This window comes from Hemibagrus wyckioides, linkage group LG16, assembly GCF_019097595.1.
Source record: "Hemibagrus wyckioides isolate EC202008001 linkage group LG16, SWU_Hwy_1.0, whole genome shotgun sequence".
Classification (NCBI taxonomy): domain Eukaryota; kingdom Metazoa; phylum Chordata; class Actinopteri; order Siluriformes; family Bagridae; genus Hemibagrus; species Hemibagrus wyckioides.
Window position 1 is genome coordinate 18376384 of NC_080725.1, and position 13524 is coordinate 18389907.

General features: G+C 42.0%; 1 protein-coding gene across 5 annotated transcripts in view; it reads left to right on the forward strand.

Moving 5' to 3' along the window:
* tacc1 (transforming, acidic coiled-coil containing protein 1) overlaps positions 1–13524 on the forward strand; it is a 50021-nt gene that overhangs the window by 15064 nt on the left and 21433 nt on the right. For 3 of the 5 annotated variants that reach the window (XM_058411524.1, XM_058411525.1, XM_058411523.1), the window contains exon 2: positions 12568–12653. In XM_058411524.1, the coding sequence (XP_058267507.1) occupies positions 12568–12653 (86 nt within the window). Of the gene's footprint in view, positions 1–9010; positions 9930–12567; positions 12654–13524 lie in introns of those variants that run through there. The other 2 variants (XM_058411520.1, XM_058411521.1) reach the window with 2 other exon arrangements.

Consider the following 13524-nt stretch of genomic DNA (forward strand, 5'->3'; position numbering starts at 1 on the left):
GGAAGGCCAAAGAGGAGGAATATGGATGTAATAAATGAGGATATGAAGCTAGTGGGTGCAAGTGCTGAGGAGGCAGAAGATAGGGATAGAAAGATGATTCGATGTGGCCACCCCTGAATGGGAAATGCTGAAAGAAGAAGAGGAAGAGTAGCATTTCTCATGTTCTCTAGGTGTCTTCACCTTGGACCTTTTTAACTCACCAGCAGCTACAACAGAGTCACCATGCTCTTCATACAGAAACCCAACAGTGTCCTGACTGAACCTATAGCAGACTTCTGGTGATAATGATTCATTTGTTTATACTGACTGAAAATGTCTGATAAGTTGATATCTTTTCCGACAGCTGAAAGTAACACAAGCGTACTAAGAGGCAGGGATAAAGGTGGTTCCGTTACTCTATGGAGCGTCTGTCCTTTTAAGGTCCATCCATGTTTGACAGAATTCCATAAGAAGTCTTAATTCACAAGCTACATACTCTTCATCACCTTCCAGTTTCTTATTTACAACCACAGGTGCAAACGTTGTACCTTAAAATAGCCTAATTCCTTCTTCTTAGCATTTTCAGCACTAACACACTTGAACATGAATCAGTATGTTGTCAGAGAAAAAATAAAACTTTGTCCAGTGTTTGGTGTTTATTTTATTATACACCCGGTTTATTACCATCTCTGGTCCTCATCTCATTTAAATCCTCGCACTTATCTTTACTTATACGTCGTAAAGCCGTAAAAACATTTAATCATTACAGAAAAGCGCTCTTTTTATTTCCTTCTCTGGTCTATTATGGATCCTGGGTTTACATATTAAAGACCTCGAAAGGTTCACAGTACTGTGAAAGACAAAGCTTGTTTTATTATGCACATAGACACACAGTGCATGCCATTTAGAGGAATGTAGACATATTTCTAAGCCAAATATTCAATCAGGATAAATAAATGAATTGTTTGATCATTGCAAGTCTGGTATAAGATTAGTGTATCGTGACTCTGTGTTTAGCTGCTGGTGAGTAAAACAAATAAAAAGTAAATTATAAGGTTCAAGATGAGAAATGCTAGGATAATAAATAAGCTTTTATTAAAATAAAAATCAATGTAAATGTTCCTTTAATGGTTATTCAGCCACCTGACGGCTTGAGGCTAGAACCTCTGAATCTCATGGACCGAGTGCTGACAGTTCTGGACCTTTTTCCTGATGAGTAAAAAGACAACAATGAAGATGTATGTGAAATCACGATCCTCTGAATGGTCCGCTGCATCGATTTGAACTGAAATGAAGGCCCTTCATACACACCTGGAATATCTGCGCCAGATGTGGACTTCCCTTAGAACCTCTCTGAGAAATAATCTGGGTCATCATGTACATTTTCACTTCTGTGGCTCTGCAAAGTTTTGACGCTTTCTGTGGTGCTGTTTTCTTTTTTTTGACCACTAGAGGGCGCAGTGCGCATGCGGTAATGAAGACGCTGCGGTGAAGTGATGAAGTGGATTTCTGGACCTTTGTTTACATTATTGGAGATATTGATTTTTTACATAAATTGCTCTGTAATAATAAAGCAGAAACACACTGAATTAATACAAGACCTAGATAGTGAAAAGGTGTAGTGATTTGGGACACATCCATAGTGGACTTTAATAGTGATGTGGCCTACATCGTGAATAAGGATCATGGATTGATGATGGCGAGTGATGATGGGAATTATGATGGTGGTCAAGGCAATGTCCGTGATGGGCTGACGATGATGATGATGATGAATAGGGTGCATGGATTGCTGTGTGGATTTGGATACTGTATGTCTACAGTGGACTAATGATATTGAGATGATTATGATAGAATGTTTGTGTCCTATATAGTAAGTAGGGTTTGTGGTTTGGGACACGATGAGATAACGATAGTGATGCAATTGCTGATTCACTGGTTTCCATGGCAACAGTTTGAGGACAACTTTCTGTGTGTGTGTGTGAGAATATATATCAAATAAAACAGCTGAACGTCTTTGCTGTAGGTTTCGTGTTCATATTGCTGCCTCAGCTCAAGCTCTTGCTGTTGTATTTGTGTTTTTGAGGGATTTAGTAAGCAGCAGCCCCTGAATTTAATCTGGTAGATTTTTTTTTTTTGTTTAAATCCGTAGTCCACCTGTTATTGCATCAATTATTTGAGATACGATTCATGAATAATAAAAGACTGTGGCTTAAAACAATAACGTTGAGGTGCGTTCCGAATGATGTGAAGAGCCGTGATGAAAGGGGAAATACACACTGTACAAAGACGGTGTATATAGAAAGGTGGGATAGAACCAGCATTAATTTGAGCAACAGTAGCTCGTCTGTTGGATCGGATCACACGGGCCAGCCTTCACTCCTCACATCCATCAGTGAGCCTTGGTCATCCATGACCCTGTCACTGGTTCACCACTGTTCCTTCCTTGGACAACTTTTGATAGATACTGACCACTGCAGACCGGGAACACCCCACAAGAGCTGCAGTTTTGGAGATCCAGTCGTTTAAGCCCTGACAGTTTGGCCCTTCGTCAAACTCACTCAAATCCTTACGCTTGCCCATTTTTCCTTTTTTCAAAATGTTCACTTGCTGCCTAATATATCCCACCCACTAACAGGTGCCATGATGAGGAGATAATCAGTGTTATTCACCTCACCTCTCAGTGGTCATAATGTTATGCCTGATCGGTGTATATTTAACACAACAGATAATCACAGCTGAACATTGAAGTGATGTCTGAAGTTAAGTTCTGACTAGCTAGTCCGGCCCACTCAGCTAGCTAATAGCTTTAAAAAAAAAAAGATGCAGCTAATAATAAATATAGATTAAAGACATTATTAAATACAAAATTAAATTTTATTAATGACCCAAAATAATTTTTTTATCAAAACTGTAATGTTTTGCTATTTTAATATTTAATTTGTAAATTAATAAATAAATCCTTTATTTTGTTTTTATTCCGAGACGATGGAATGATTTCTGCTGAGAGTGAAACAGAGCTCATTGTTGGGGTGTGTGTGTGTGTGTGTGTGAGTTTTTGGGGCATCAGTCCTGTCTGAGTCACCCATTCGTCCTCACTGCTGCTATTTGTGGCTCCCTGAACACTTTTTGGCTCACATGCTCACTTCCTTTTCTTTCTGTTTCAGTCAGGTCTGTTTTCCGGCCGTTATTCCCCCACTGCCGAGCTTCCTGTGACCTCGACTCACCCTACTTCACCCTCCCAGAAGAGATTATACTGATTATTACTACTACTATTAATTTTAAATACACAAACGGAAGCAACCATTCACATGTTAACAGTCTGAGAACTCAGGTTCAGCTTGTTTATAAACAGGTTTCTTGTCTGGAAACCAAAGGATTTTGTAGCTGTAGGATCCACCTAGAGATAACTGAGTTTAGGTGTCTTTATAAAACATATTCATGAGAGATCTTTTACTGATGCACTGGAAGGGTGTTGCTTTCATTTAAAACCATATTAGCTGATTTTGTGAGTCAGATTTTGAGTTTGTTGGCTCCGTTTCCATATTTGAATTGAAAACGAATCAAGGAAACAATGCCGAGAAATCCCAGTCTGTATTCGAACATCTACAGGAAGCCATCCAGAATTGCTTGGAAAGTCGGAATCCACCTCTAGTGTGTGTAACTGCTATAACATCAGACATTATAAGGCTCTCACATGCTGAAATTCACATGTAGTCAGCGTCCCTGTTTCGTCTGTCAGCCCTTTGCAGAAGGTGCTGATTTATGTACTGATTTATCCCATGCACTAGCCGCTTATTAGCCAATTTCAAAAGCTTCCAAGCTGGTCGTTTTCTATCTCGGCTCTCCACCTTACACTCATTACTGTCTGTAAATCAGTCTCAGACTGAACACACCCTGCTGTGGCTTCTTGAGATTCCTCACATGTTCACCTTTCACCTTCTTTTCAATTCCATTTCATTCCTGTGACACTTAAACCGGGGGGCAAGCTCTGCCAAAATAGAAGAAACTCAGTAAAAATGGGGAAAGAAACAGGCCAAATTCTACCACAAAGGAAGAAACCCGGCAAAACTCAGGCAAAATGCAGAAAACCAGGACAAATTCTACTACAGAGGATGAAACCAGACCAATTTCATGCAAAAGGGAAGAAACCAGGCTTAACGTGGACAAAAATGGGCAAAAGCTGGCCAAATGCAGCCAAAATTTTAGAAACCAGGGCAAATTCTACCACAGAGGATGAAATCAGACCAAAAAGGAAGAAACCAGGCCAAATGCAGCCTAAAGGGAAGATACCACAGGCTTAACGTCGCCAAAAATGAAAGAAACCAGGCTTAACATGGCCAAAAATGGAGAATATCAGGGAAAATTCTACCACAAATGAAGAAACCAGACCAAATTCACCCAAATAGGAAGATACCACACTAAATGTGGCCAAAAATGAAAGAAAGCAGGCCAAATTCACCCAAAAATGAAGAAACCAGGCCAAATGCAGCCAAAATGAAGAACCCAGACCAAATTTACCCAAAAATAGATGAAATAAGGCTAAACTCAGACAAAATGCAGAAAACCAGGGCAAATTCTACCACAAAAGAAGAAACCAGACCAAATTCATCCAAAAAAGCAGATACCAGGTGAATGGTGGCCAAAATGGAAGCAACCAGACCAATTTCACCCAAAAAGAAAGAAACCAAGCCAGATTCACTGAAAAGGGAAGAAACTAGGCTTAATGTGGCCAGAAAGGAAGAAACCAGGGCAAATTCACCCACAAAGGAGGAGACCAGACCAAATTCACCCAAAAATGAAGAAACCAGATTAAGCATGGCCGAAAATGGAAGAAACCTGGCCAAACTTACCCAAAATGGAAGAAACCTGGCCAAACTTACCCAAAATGGATTAAACCTGGCCAAACTTACCCAAAATGGATTAAACCTGGCCAAACTTACCCAAAATGGATTAAACCTGGCCAAACTTACCCAAAATGGAAGAAACCTGGCCAAACTTACCCAAAATGGAAGAAACCTGGCCAAACTTACCCAAAATGGATTAAACCTGGCCAAACATGGCAAATATGAAGAAAAGCAGGGCAAATTTTACCATAAAGGAATAAACAAGACCAAATTCACCCAAATAGGAAAGATACCGGGTCAAACCTGGCCAAAATAGAAGAAGAGATCAAATTTACACCAAAACAAAGAAATCTGTCTGACACAGATGAAAAAGTCCAAACTAGGGCCAAGTCAGAAAAGGTCAGTAACTGAGACAAACCCCGCCACATCTGCTGGAAGGAGGGCAGGGCCACATCTGCTGGAAGGAGGGCAGGGCGTTTCTGTATGAGGCTGAGGAGAGTCAGCTTTGGAGCACCACAAAAATTCCCTTCTCTGTAATTAGCAGGACACGCGCACACACACACACACACACACACACACACCGGCCTCAGCATTTTTTCCTGGACCAACTCCTTCTTTTTTCCCTCTGTGCAGCACTCAGCACTTGAACGCTTGATGCTTAGAGTTGATTTGGAGCACAGCCGGGTCCGACACTCCGAGACTTCTTACTGTGTTGAGCAGTGTGGTACAGTTGGATACTAAAACTCTAGAACAATTGTGGTGTGGAATTGTTCAGAATTTCAGAGACTTCACATTGTCGTCCTCTCTCTCTCTCTCTCTCTCTCTCTCTCTCTCTCTCTCTCTCTTTCTCTCTCTCTCTCTCTCTCTCTCTCTCTCTCTGTGTCTTTGTGTGTGTGTGTGTGTCACACACACACACACACACACACTCTGTCTCTTTCTTAAGCCTTTCTTTCCCTGGGGATTCCTTTGCTTTTTTTGTCCCTGGCTCCTGTTGTGGCTCTTGTCCAAACCGTTTGAAATCTGACCTGTGCTCATGCGGTTCTGCTCGGCTGCTACAGTGGAATCTCAGCCTCACATCCTTCACTGTTATAAAGGGAAATAAAACATTAAAAAAAAAAAAAAGCTCCAAGAGAGTCTGGGTGGCTGTCTGGAAGGAGCAGACCCCATAAACTGTCGTCAAATTCAAAACACATTTCCTTCAGCCTCTTTTCTGCTAAGCGTGCCTCATACAGTGTAATGCGTTGCCTCTCAGTGCATTGCTTGGTGTCACTCGCTGTGAGCATCACATTCAGACAGGAGGCGTGGCTTGAATCCTTGATTGAAGCCCAAATATGAAGCTCCTGATTGAAGAAAAGGTTCTACACTTGATTGCCAAATGTTTTGGGACACCCCTCCAAATCATTGAATTTAGGGGTTGGGCTCGGCCCCTTAGTTCCAGTGAAAGGAACTCTTAATGCTTCAGCTTCATACCAAGACATTTTGGACAATTTCATGCTCTTTGTGGGAACAGTTTGGGGATGACCCCTTCCTGTTCCAACATGACTGCACACCAGTGCACAAAGCAAGGTTCATAAAGACATGGATGAGGGAGTTTGGTGTGGAGGAACTTCACAGAGTCCTGACCTCAACCTGATAGAACACCTTTGGGATGAATTAGAGTGGAGACTGTGAGCCAGACCTTCTCGTCCAACATCAGTGCCTGACCTCACAAATGCGCTTCTAGAGGAATGGTCAAAAATTCCCATAAACACACTCCTAAACCTTGTGGAAAGCCTTCCCAGAATAGTTTAAGTATCCAGTTGTCTAGCCATCATGATTTGACCTTGTCAAACTCACTCAAATCCTTACGCGTGCCCATTTTTCCTGCTTTGCCTTTGTTATTCACTTCACCTGGTCATAATGTTATGCCTGATCAGTGTACTTTGTAGTGCACTCTAAGCTGAGTAGGAACTCACGTAGAAGTAATGTCTCTATTGTGTAGTGATGATGAAAACGCCATGAAAGGAATAAAGTAATGCCTTCTTTGTACTGCCAGTAGGGACTCAGTAGGGAGCTCAGTAGGAGTCAGCTGCCTGTTTCTCAGTGAAAGTGTTAAACAGGCTCGGAAATGATTTGTCGTGTTGGCTAATTGAGATCAAGCCACAGCAGGCTTACAGACTCATTGTGTCACATCACTCCCAGTCTAAACTCTGATGTTTGTCAGTTAATCGGTTATTATCGGATTAAACGTGTTTAATATCTCGCATTAAAACCAATTAGCCATCCACGGAGATCCTGAGATCTGAGAGACTTCTGGAAAAATCACATCCAGTATTTTCCCGGAATATAAAACGTTATCTTTTTGTCGCACTCCACTCCACTCCTCAGCTGCACTCTGATGACACACCGTTACATAAGCACTCAAAGCCACACTGGAGATGATCTATTTTCCCGTTTGACCCATCCGAGCGCTCGTTAGACACGTCAGCCTTCAGCGTGTGATGGGATTGTTTGCGCTCCTGAGCATAGCAACAGCCACCAACACACACACACGTGCTTTATTTTTAGCATGTTTATACGGGCTGGAGAATGTGGTCTGTTGCGTCTCTTTGACAGGACAGAGACGCTGTATTGTTCCTCAGTCAAAACATTACCTTTCGTAACGAGCCCCTCCTCGCTGTTTATCATGCGTTACATCATTCAGATAAAGATGAAATCTTTCCCATAGTTAGCTTTGGTGTTTGTTAGTTAGCAAAGATTGTGCTGAGAAACCAGTCAGCTAGCTAACTGTTAGCCAAGCTTAATGTAAGCTGTTGTTTATGAACTGTGTTTGCTAGAATTTTTCTGCACGGACTGCTCAATTTTGTGGCGGAAATGAAACTTTCTGGTTCTGGTGGTTGTCAGAGTCAGGTAGCTAGTCAGTTATGCTAGGTGTAATTAACGTGTTGTTAAGGCTATATTTAGTCTGATTTATTAACATATCTGAGATAAAAGTTTTATATCCTTGACTGAACGTGAATGTCAGTGTGCTTTCCCATGGTAAAAGCATGAACTCTGAGCAATTTATTAATAATAATAACTATAAAGAAAATGTTTATTATAGCAATGGTGGTTAATGGGAAAATGTTTTCACACCCTTGTTATGGGAATACAAGAGGCTTTACAATCTGACACACGAGGAACATTGCAGCTTGAATTCTCCACTCTGATTGGTCAGATGGTGTTGATTTTAGTTTTCTTACACATCTGGTTTATATAATCCTTTGTAATGCATCTTGTTTGGATTAAAATATATATTTATAATCATTCATATTTCCCCTTGAGAAGACATTTAGCTCAGATTTTTTTTAAAGATTCTCCCGTGTCAATGCTTTATAACAGTCAGAGTAAAGGCTGTAAGTCTGGCATAATAGAGTTTTCAGGACAGAGGGGTTTATTTTCTGTGGTTTATTTGACATAAAAAGTAGCTACTAAGGTTACTATAAACATCATGACATCATGTACGTTTCTGGCATTTGGCAGACGCCCTTATCTCTGAGCAATTGAGGGTTAAGGGCCTTGCTCAGGGGCCCCAGCAGTGGCAGCTTGGTGGACCTGGGATTCAACCTTCTGATCAGTAGTCCAACACCATAACCACTAAGCTATCACATCGCCTGATGATGGTTTATAGCTGCTATAATGCAAGTGATAACAGGAAATTATTCCTGGCGGTAATAGTTCGTGTGAGCTTTGGTCATCACCATCATCGAGACCTATAACAGCACATTTCCATTCAATTCTCTTGGTCCTAAACATTCCCTCGTCTGATTATTTCGCACGGCCGTTCGTTTTGTCCCTGTGGAAGATGGGGAAAAAGGGGCATGTGTATGGGAAAGTGCTTACACAGCCCTTGGCGGGGGTTGTGAAGTCGTTGGCTAGATGAGAGCAGAGATTGCCTCAGGCAGAGCACTAAAAGGCATGCCGAACAGGTATTCGCATATCTGTGTGTGTGTGTGTGTGCGAGCATTCAGGATCAGAGATGGTTAATGGGGAATCCAGCGAGGAGGATTTGCATTCCACAGGCTCTCTGCTGTAACCATGGACACACACACACACACACACACACACACACAAATAAAGTCTCTCTCACTCACATTCTCTCAGGCTGCATCTCTGACACACACTTTCTCACGCTGTGTTGGTTCCCCCCTTTTTTGTATTTTGATTGATGCCGGTGAAGGTCTGCCTGACTAGGACCGTACCATTCATGACCAGGAAATCGGGGGTGGGCTGCTAAACCAGCCAGGCTGAAGAAAAAACACACTTTTTTTTTTTTCAAACCTTTTGAACGGAAATTCTCCCGTCCCCCCCTGTCCTTTACTCCCAAATAGTCCGCTCCAACCCTGGAGGGGAAAGAGGGAGGGAGAGTGAGACAGCTGATCAGTGCTGTGGTATTCTGAGTTTAGAGAACAGAGAGAGAGAGAGACAGAGAGAGAGACGAAGATTGAGGAAGCTGACAGAAAAAGAGGAAGAAGCTGTAACCGTCCGTGGAGAACAAACAGCCTGAAGAATTTGAAGGAAGATAAAGAAAACATAAAGGAAAAGAATGTGTTAAAATGAGAGAGCTAGAAGAAGTGTGAGAGAGAAGGAGAGAGATAGAGGAGGCTTGATATCGAGAAGAAAACAAACGTCTTCAGAAGAAGAAGAAAGTGGCATGAAACGTGACTCGTGTGCCACGTGAAGTTTCCTGCTGCTGGAGAAAAACATCTCAAGAAGGAGAGAGAGAGAGAGAGAGAGAGAGAAAGACAAACACAGGGTGAGCAAGCTTGACATAAGAGGACGGAAATTTTAAGAAGCAAGAAAATGCGATGAAAGGCGACTCGAGGACGTAGGAGGATAAAGAGAGACTACGAAAGAGAGAGAGACAGATAGATAGAGAGAAAGAAGCTTTGGCTGCAGATCTGTGAAGACGTGTGTGTGCGTGTGATTTTAAGAAGAGATGTCGTGGCTGTCGCCTGTGCAGTGGGCCAAATGGACCTGGTCTGCCATGAAAGGAGCAGAAGAGGACGAGTTAGAGGAGAACGACATCCAAAACAGAGAGATAGAGGAAGAGGAAGATGAGGAAGAGGAGAGATCTCAGAGCTTCAGGCAAGTTGTCTCTCATGACAGCATGGCTAAAGATCAACAGCGTTCAGGCTGGACAGGTTTAACTCTTTCTGTTCTCACACACACACACCTGCCATCAGCAGGAGAATTGAGTTTACATGTGGGGTCTCTGTTTCCATCAGGATTGTTTATATTGAGCTAACAATAGGACAGACTGAGGATTTAATCTGTGAATGTTTATGAGATGCTTATTAAGACTGTTTACGTAAACAAGTCTGTATACATTCGCCTTTATGCTCAGACTCGTCTACATTAGCTGTGTTTACACGCAAGGCTTTCTCAAGTCTCGTCTATACACATATTCAGGTTTATAATGAAAACAGTTTTTTTTCCGCTCCAGGCCAGTTTCCGAAAACATTTCACGTCGGTGTGAACGATACTTCGAACCGCAAAATTGCGTTGTGAAAACGCAAAACATGAGCATGCCAGCCCTGTAGGTGGCGATAGTAGGCATACGCTTACGTCAAGAGTAATATTAAGACAGTCACTCCAGGAGTACCCGGTGTTGTGATGACAGAAACGAACACACAATAACGTAAAGTTTTTAAATTGACCGGAGATTTGGTGCAAATTTGGTCCAAGACATGTCATGTGACAGGAATTCATATTTGAGGACTGATGATGATGTGGGATTACTGCTTTAGGTTAAACTTAAATACGAAGTCAGTCAGTAAAACCAAATCTTATTTAAAATTTCTGTTTACATTGTGAATTGTCCTTCTGGCAACAACCTGTAGAAACCTGTAGAAACCTGTAACAACCTGAGAGACCTGTAACAACCTGTAGAGACCAGGAACAATCTGTAACAATCTGTAGAAACCTGTAACAACCTGTAGCAACCTGTAGAGACCTGTAACAACCTGTAGAGACCTGTAACAACCTGTAGAAACTGGGAACAATCTGTAGCAATCTGTAGAAACCTGTGACAACCTGTAGCAACCTGGGCCAACCTGTAACAATCTGTAGAAACCTAGGACAACCTGTAATGACCTGTAGCAATGTGGGCCAACCTGTATAAACCCAGGACAACCTATAACAACCTGTAGAAACCTGGGGCAACATGTAACAACCTGTAGAAATATGGGACAATGTGTAGCAACCTGGGATAACCCTTTCAACTTGTAGAAACCTAGGACAACCTGTACAAACCTTGCACAACCTATAACAACCTGTACAAACCTTGGACATCCTATAACAACCTGTAGAAACCTAACACAACCTGTAGAAACCTAGAACAAACCTGGGACAAAATGTATTATCCTGTGACAATCTGTAGAAACCCAGGACATCCTGTAGAATCCTGTTACAAACCTGTAGATACATGAAACAACCTGTAGAAACCCATGATAACCTGTAGAAACATTGAAGAACCTGTAGCAACCTGGGACTACTTGTAGAAACCTGCACATACTGACCGAATGATGGATATCTGGTATAAGTGCTACTACATTCTAAGCAGTTCCTCAATTTTAATTTTATTTATATATTTATTTATTTGTTTGTTTGTGTGTTTTTACAGCATGAAATGACTGCAGCTAGTTTTTTTATTGGCTCTGGTTTGTAAAACCACGTTGGTAATTTTTCTACAGAAATTCAGCACAAAATGAAGGGAACTGCCACCTGAAGCGACTTCCTTCTGTGTCCTGCATCCTTTCTCATGCAAGTGACTGGCCTTTTCACCAGACAGAAATGAAAAAAGAGTGTGTGTGTGTGTGTGTGAGGATAAGGAGAAGCGCAGCTGTGGTTTGGCAGTTTAGTGAGAGCTCTGCTGTTTACATCCTGTCTTTGTGCTAGCATTCCTTTCCGAAGACTTTCTCTCTTTCTCTCTTTCTCTCCTTCTCTTTCTTTTCCTTTGTTTTTCCTTTGTTCATTTTCTTTTCTTTCCACATTCCTGGAACAACTGTGGCTGTTCACAATGACAAACACAAATACACAGAGCACTTCATTAAACAGCAAGGAACAAACACACACACACACTGAGTGACTCATTTCTCTATCTGACTCAGAGCTGCTCAGAAATACAGAAAGATACAACCAGTCATCTGTGTGTGTGTGTGTGTGTGTGTGTGTATGATGGTATGTGTGGGTGTATGTCTAGGAAACCTTTGCTCTGTAGTGAAGGAGGCATGGCCTGTGTACTTTTCAATCCTAATGAAGGGGGTGTGGCCTGTGTGCTTTTCAATCCTAATGAAGGGGGTGTGGCCTGTGTGCTTTTCAATCCTAATGAAGGGGGTGTGGCCTGTTGCTTTTCAATCCTAATGAAGGGGGTGTGGCCTGTGTGCTTTTCAGTCCTAACGAAAGGGGTGTGGCCTGTGAGTCTATCATTCCTAGTGGAGTGGGTGTGGCCTATGAGTCTATCACTCCTAGTGAAGTGGGCCTGGCATGTGAGTCTGTCATTCTTAGTGGAGTGGCTGTGGCCTGTGAGTCTTTCACTCCTAGTGAAGTGGGCGTGGCCTGTGCGCCTGTCGTTCCTAGTGAAGTGGACATAGCATGTGAGCCTGTCACTCTTAGTGAAGAAGGTGTGGCCTTTATCCCCGTCTTTCCCAATTATACTCCTAATGAAACCCATTAAATGTAAATTTATTTTTATTGTTTTTTTTTTCTTTGTTTGTTTGTTTAGCTCGGATTCAGAGGGTCAGTTCGAGACGCCCGAGACGGAGTCTCCTGTCCATCAACTGCAGACTCCACCCACAACACACATCGCAGGTAAAGAACAGCTTTCATTCCTTAAAGATATTCTTATGCCTGGGTTGAAAACACACACACACACACTCACAGAGCTATATTTTCTATCTTCACTCTGCTGTTGCCTTAGCAACAGTGATGAGTGTGAAAATCCTACCTGAAGATCCTACCAAGCTCCATCTGCGTGTGTTGGACACGTGGCCCTGCGTCGTAAATCTCCACCAGTGTGATTGGACACAGATGTCTTTTGCTAACATGTTATTAAGCTTCTTTAACTGCTCATAAAAGTTCAAAGCAGCAGCAGAGCTACTCTAAAGCAGCAGAGAATGAGCACAGAGTACACTAATGAGAATTAGAAGAGAACTCAAAGGAAAAGCACCACTGCCTACAAGCGCGTGCTAGTTTGCTTTTGTCTATTAGTTCTTTTTGTTTGTTTGTTTGTTTGTTCGGTTGCTTTTGCTTGATGGTTAGTTTTCACTTGCTGTTTCAGCTTTTGTTTTAGTCGCTCGTTTCACGATAAACTTGCCACACAAAGCCGGTTCGCCTTTTACTCGCTAGCTCAACCTTTACCTCATGCTAGGTTGCTTGCTAACTCTTACAGTTACAGTTCCATTTCTAGAACATTCTGGATTTCTGAAGACCTTTTTTTTTTTTACATAACAGTCATAAATATTAACAGATTTTGGGATGTGTATCTGTAGGAAGTTTAGGGCAGACATTTCCAGTCACAACGTTGTCAAGTCAAGAAGCTTTTATTGTCATTTCAACCATCTACAGCTGGCACAGTACACAGTAAAAGGACCATGATGCTACATAAAAGGCATGTTTAACATTACAGTAACGTTACATTACAACCTAACTTAAGATAATGCTCTCTCCCTCTCTCTCTCTC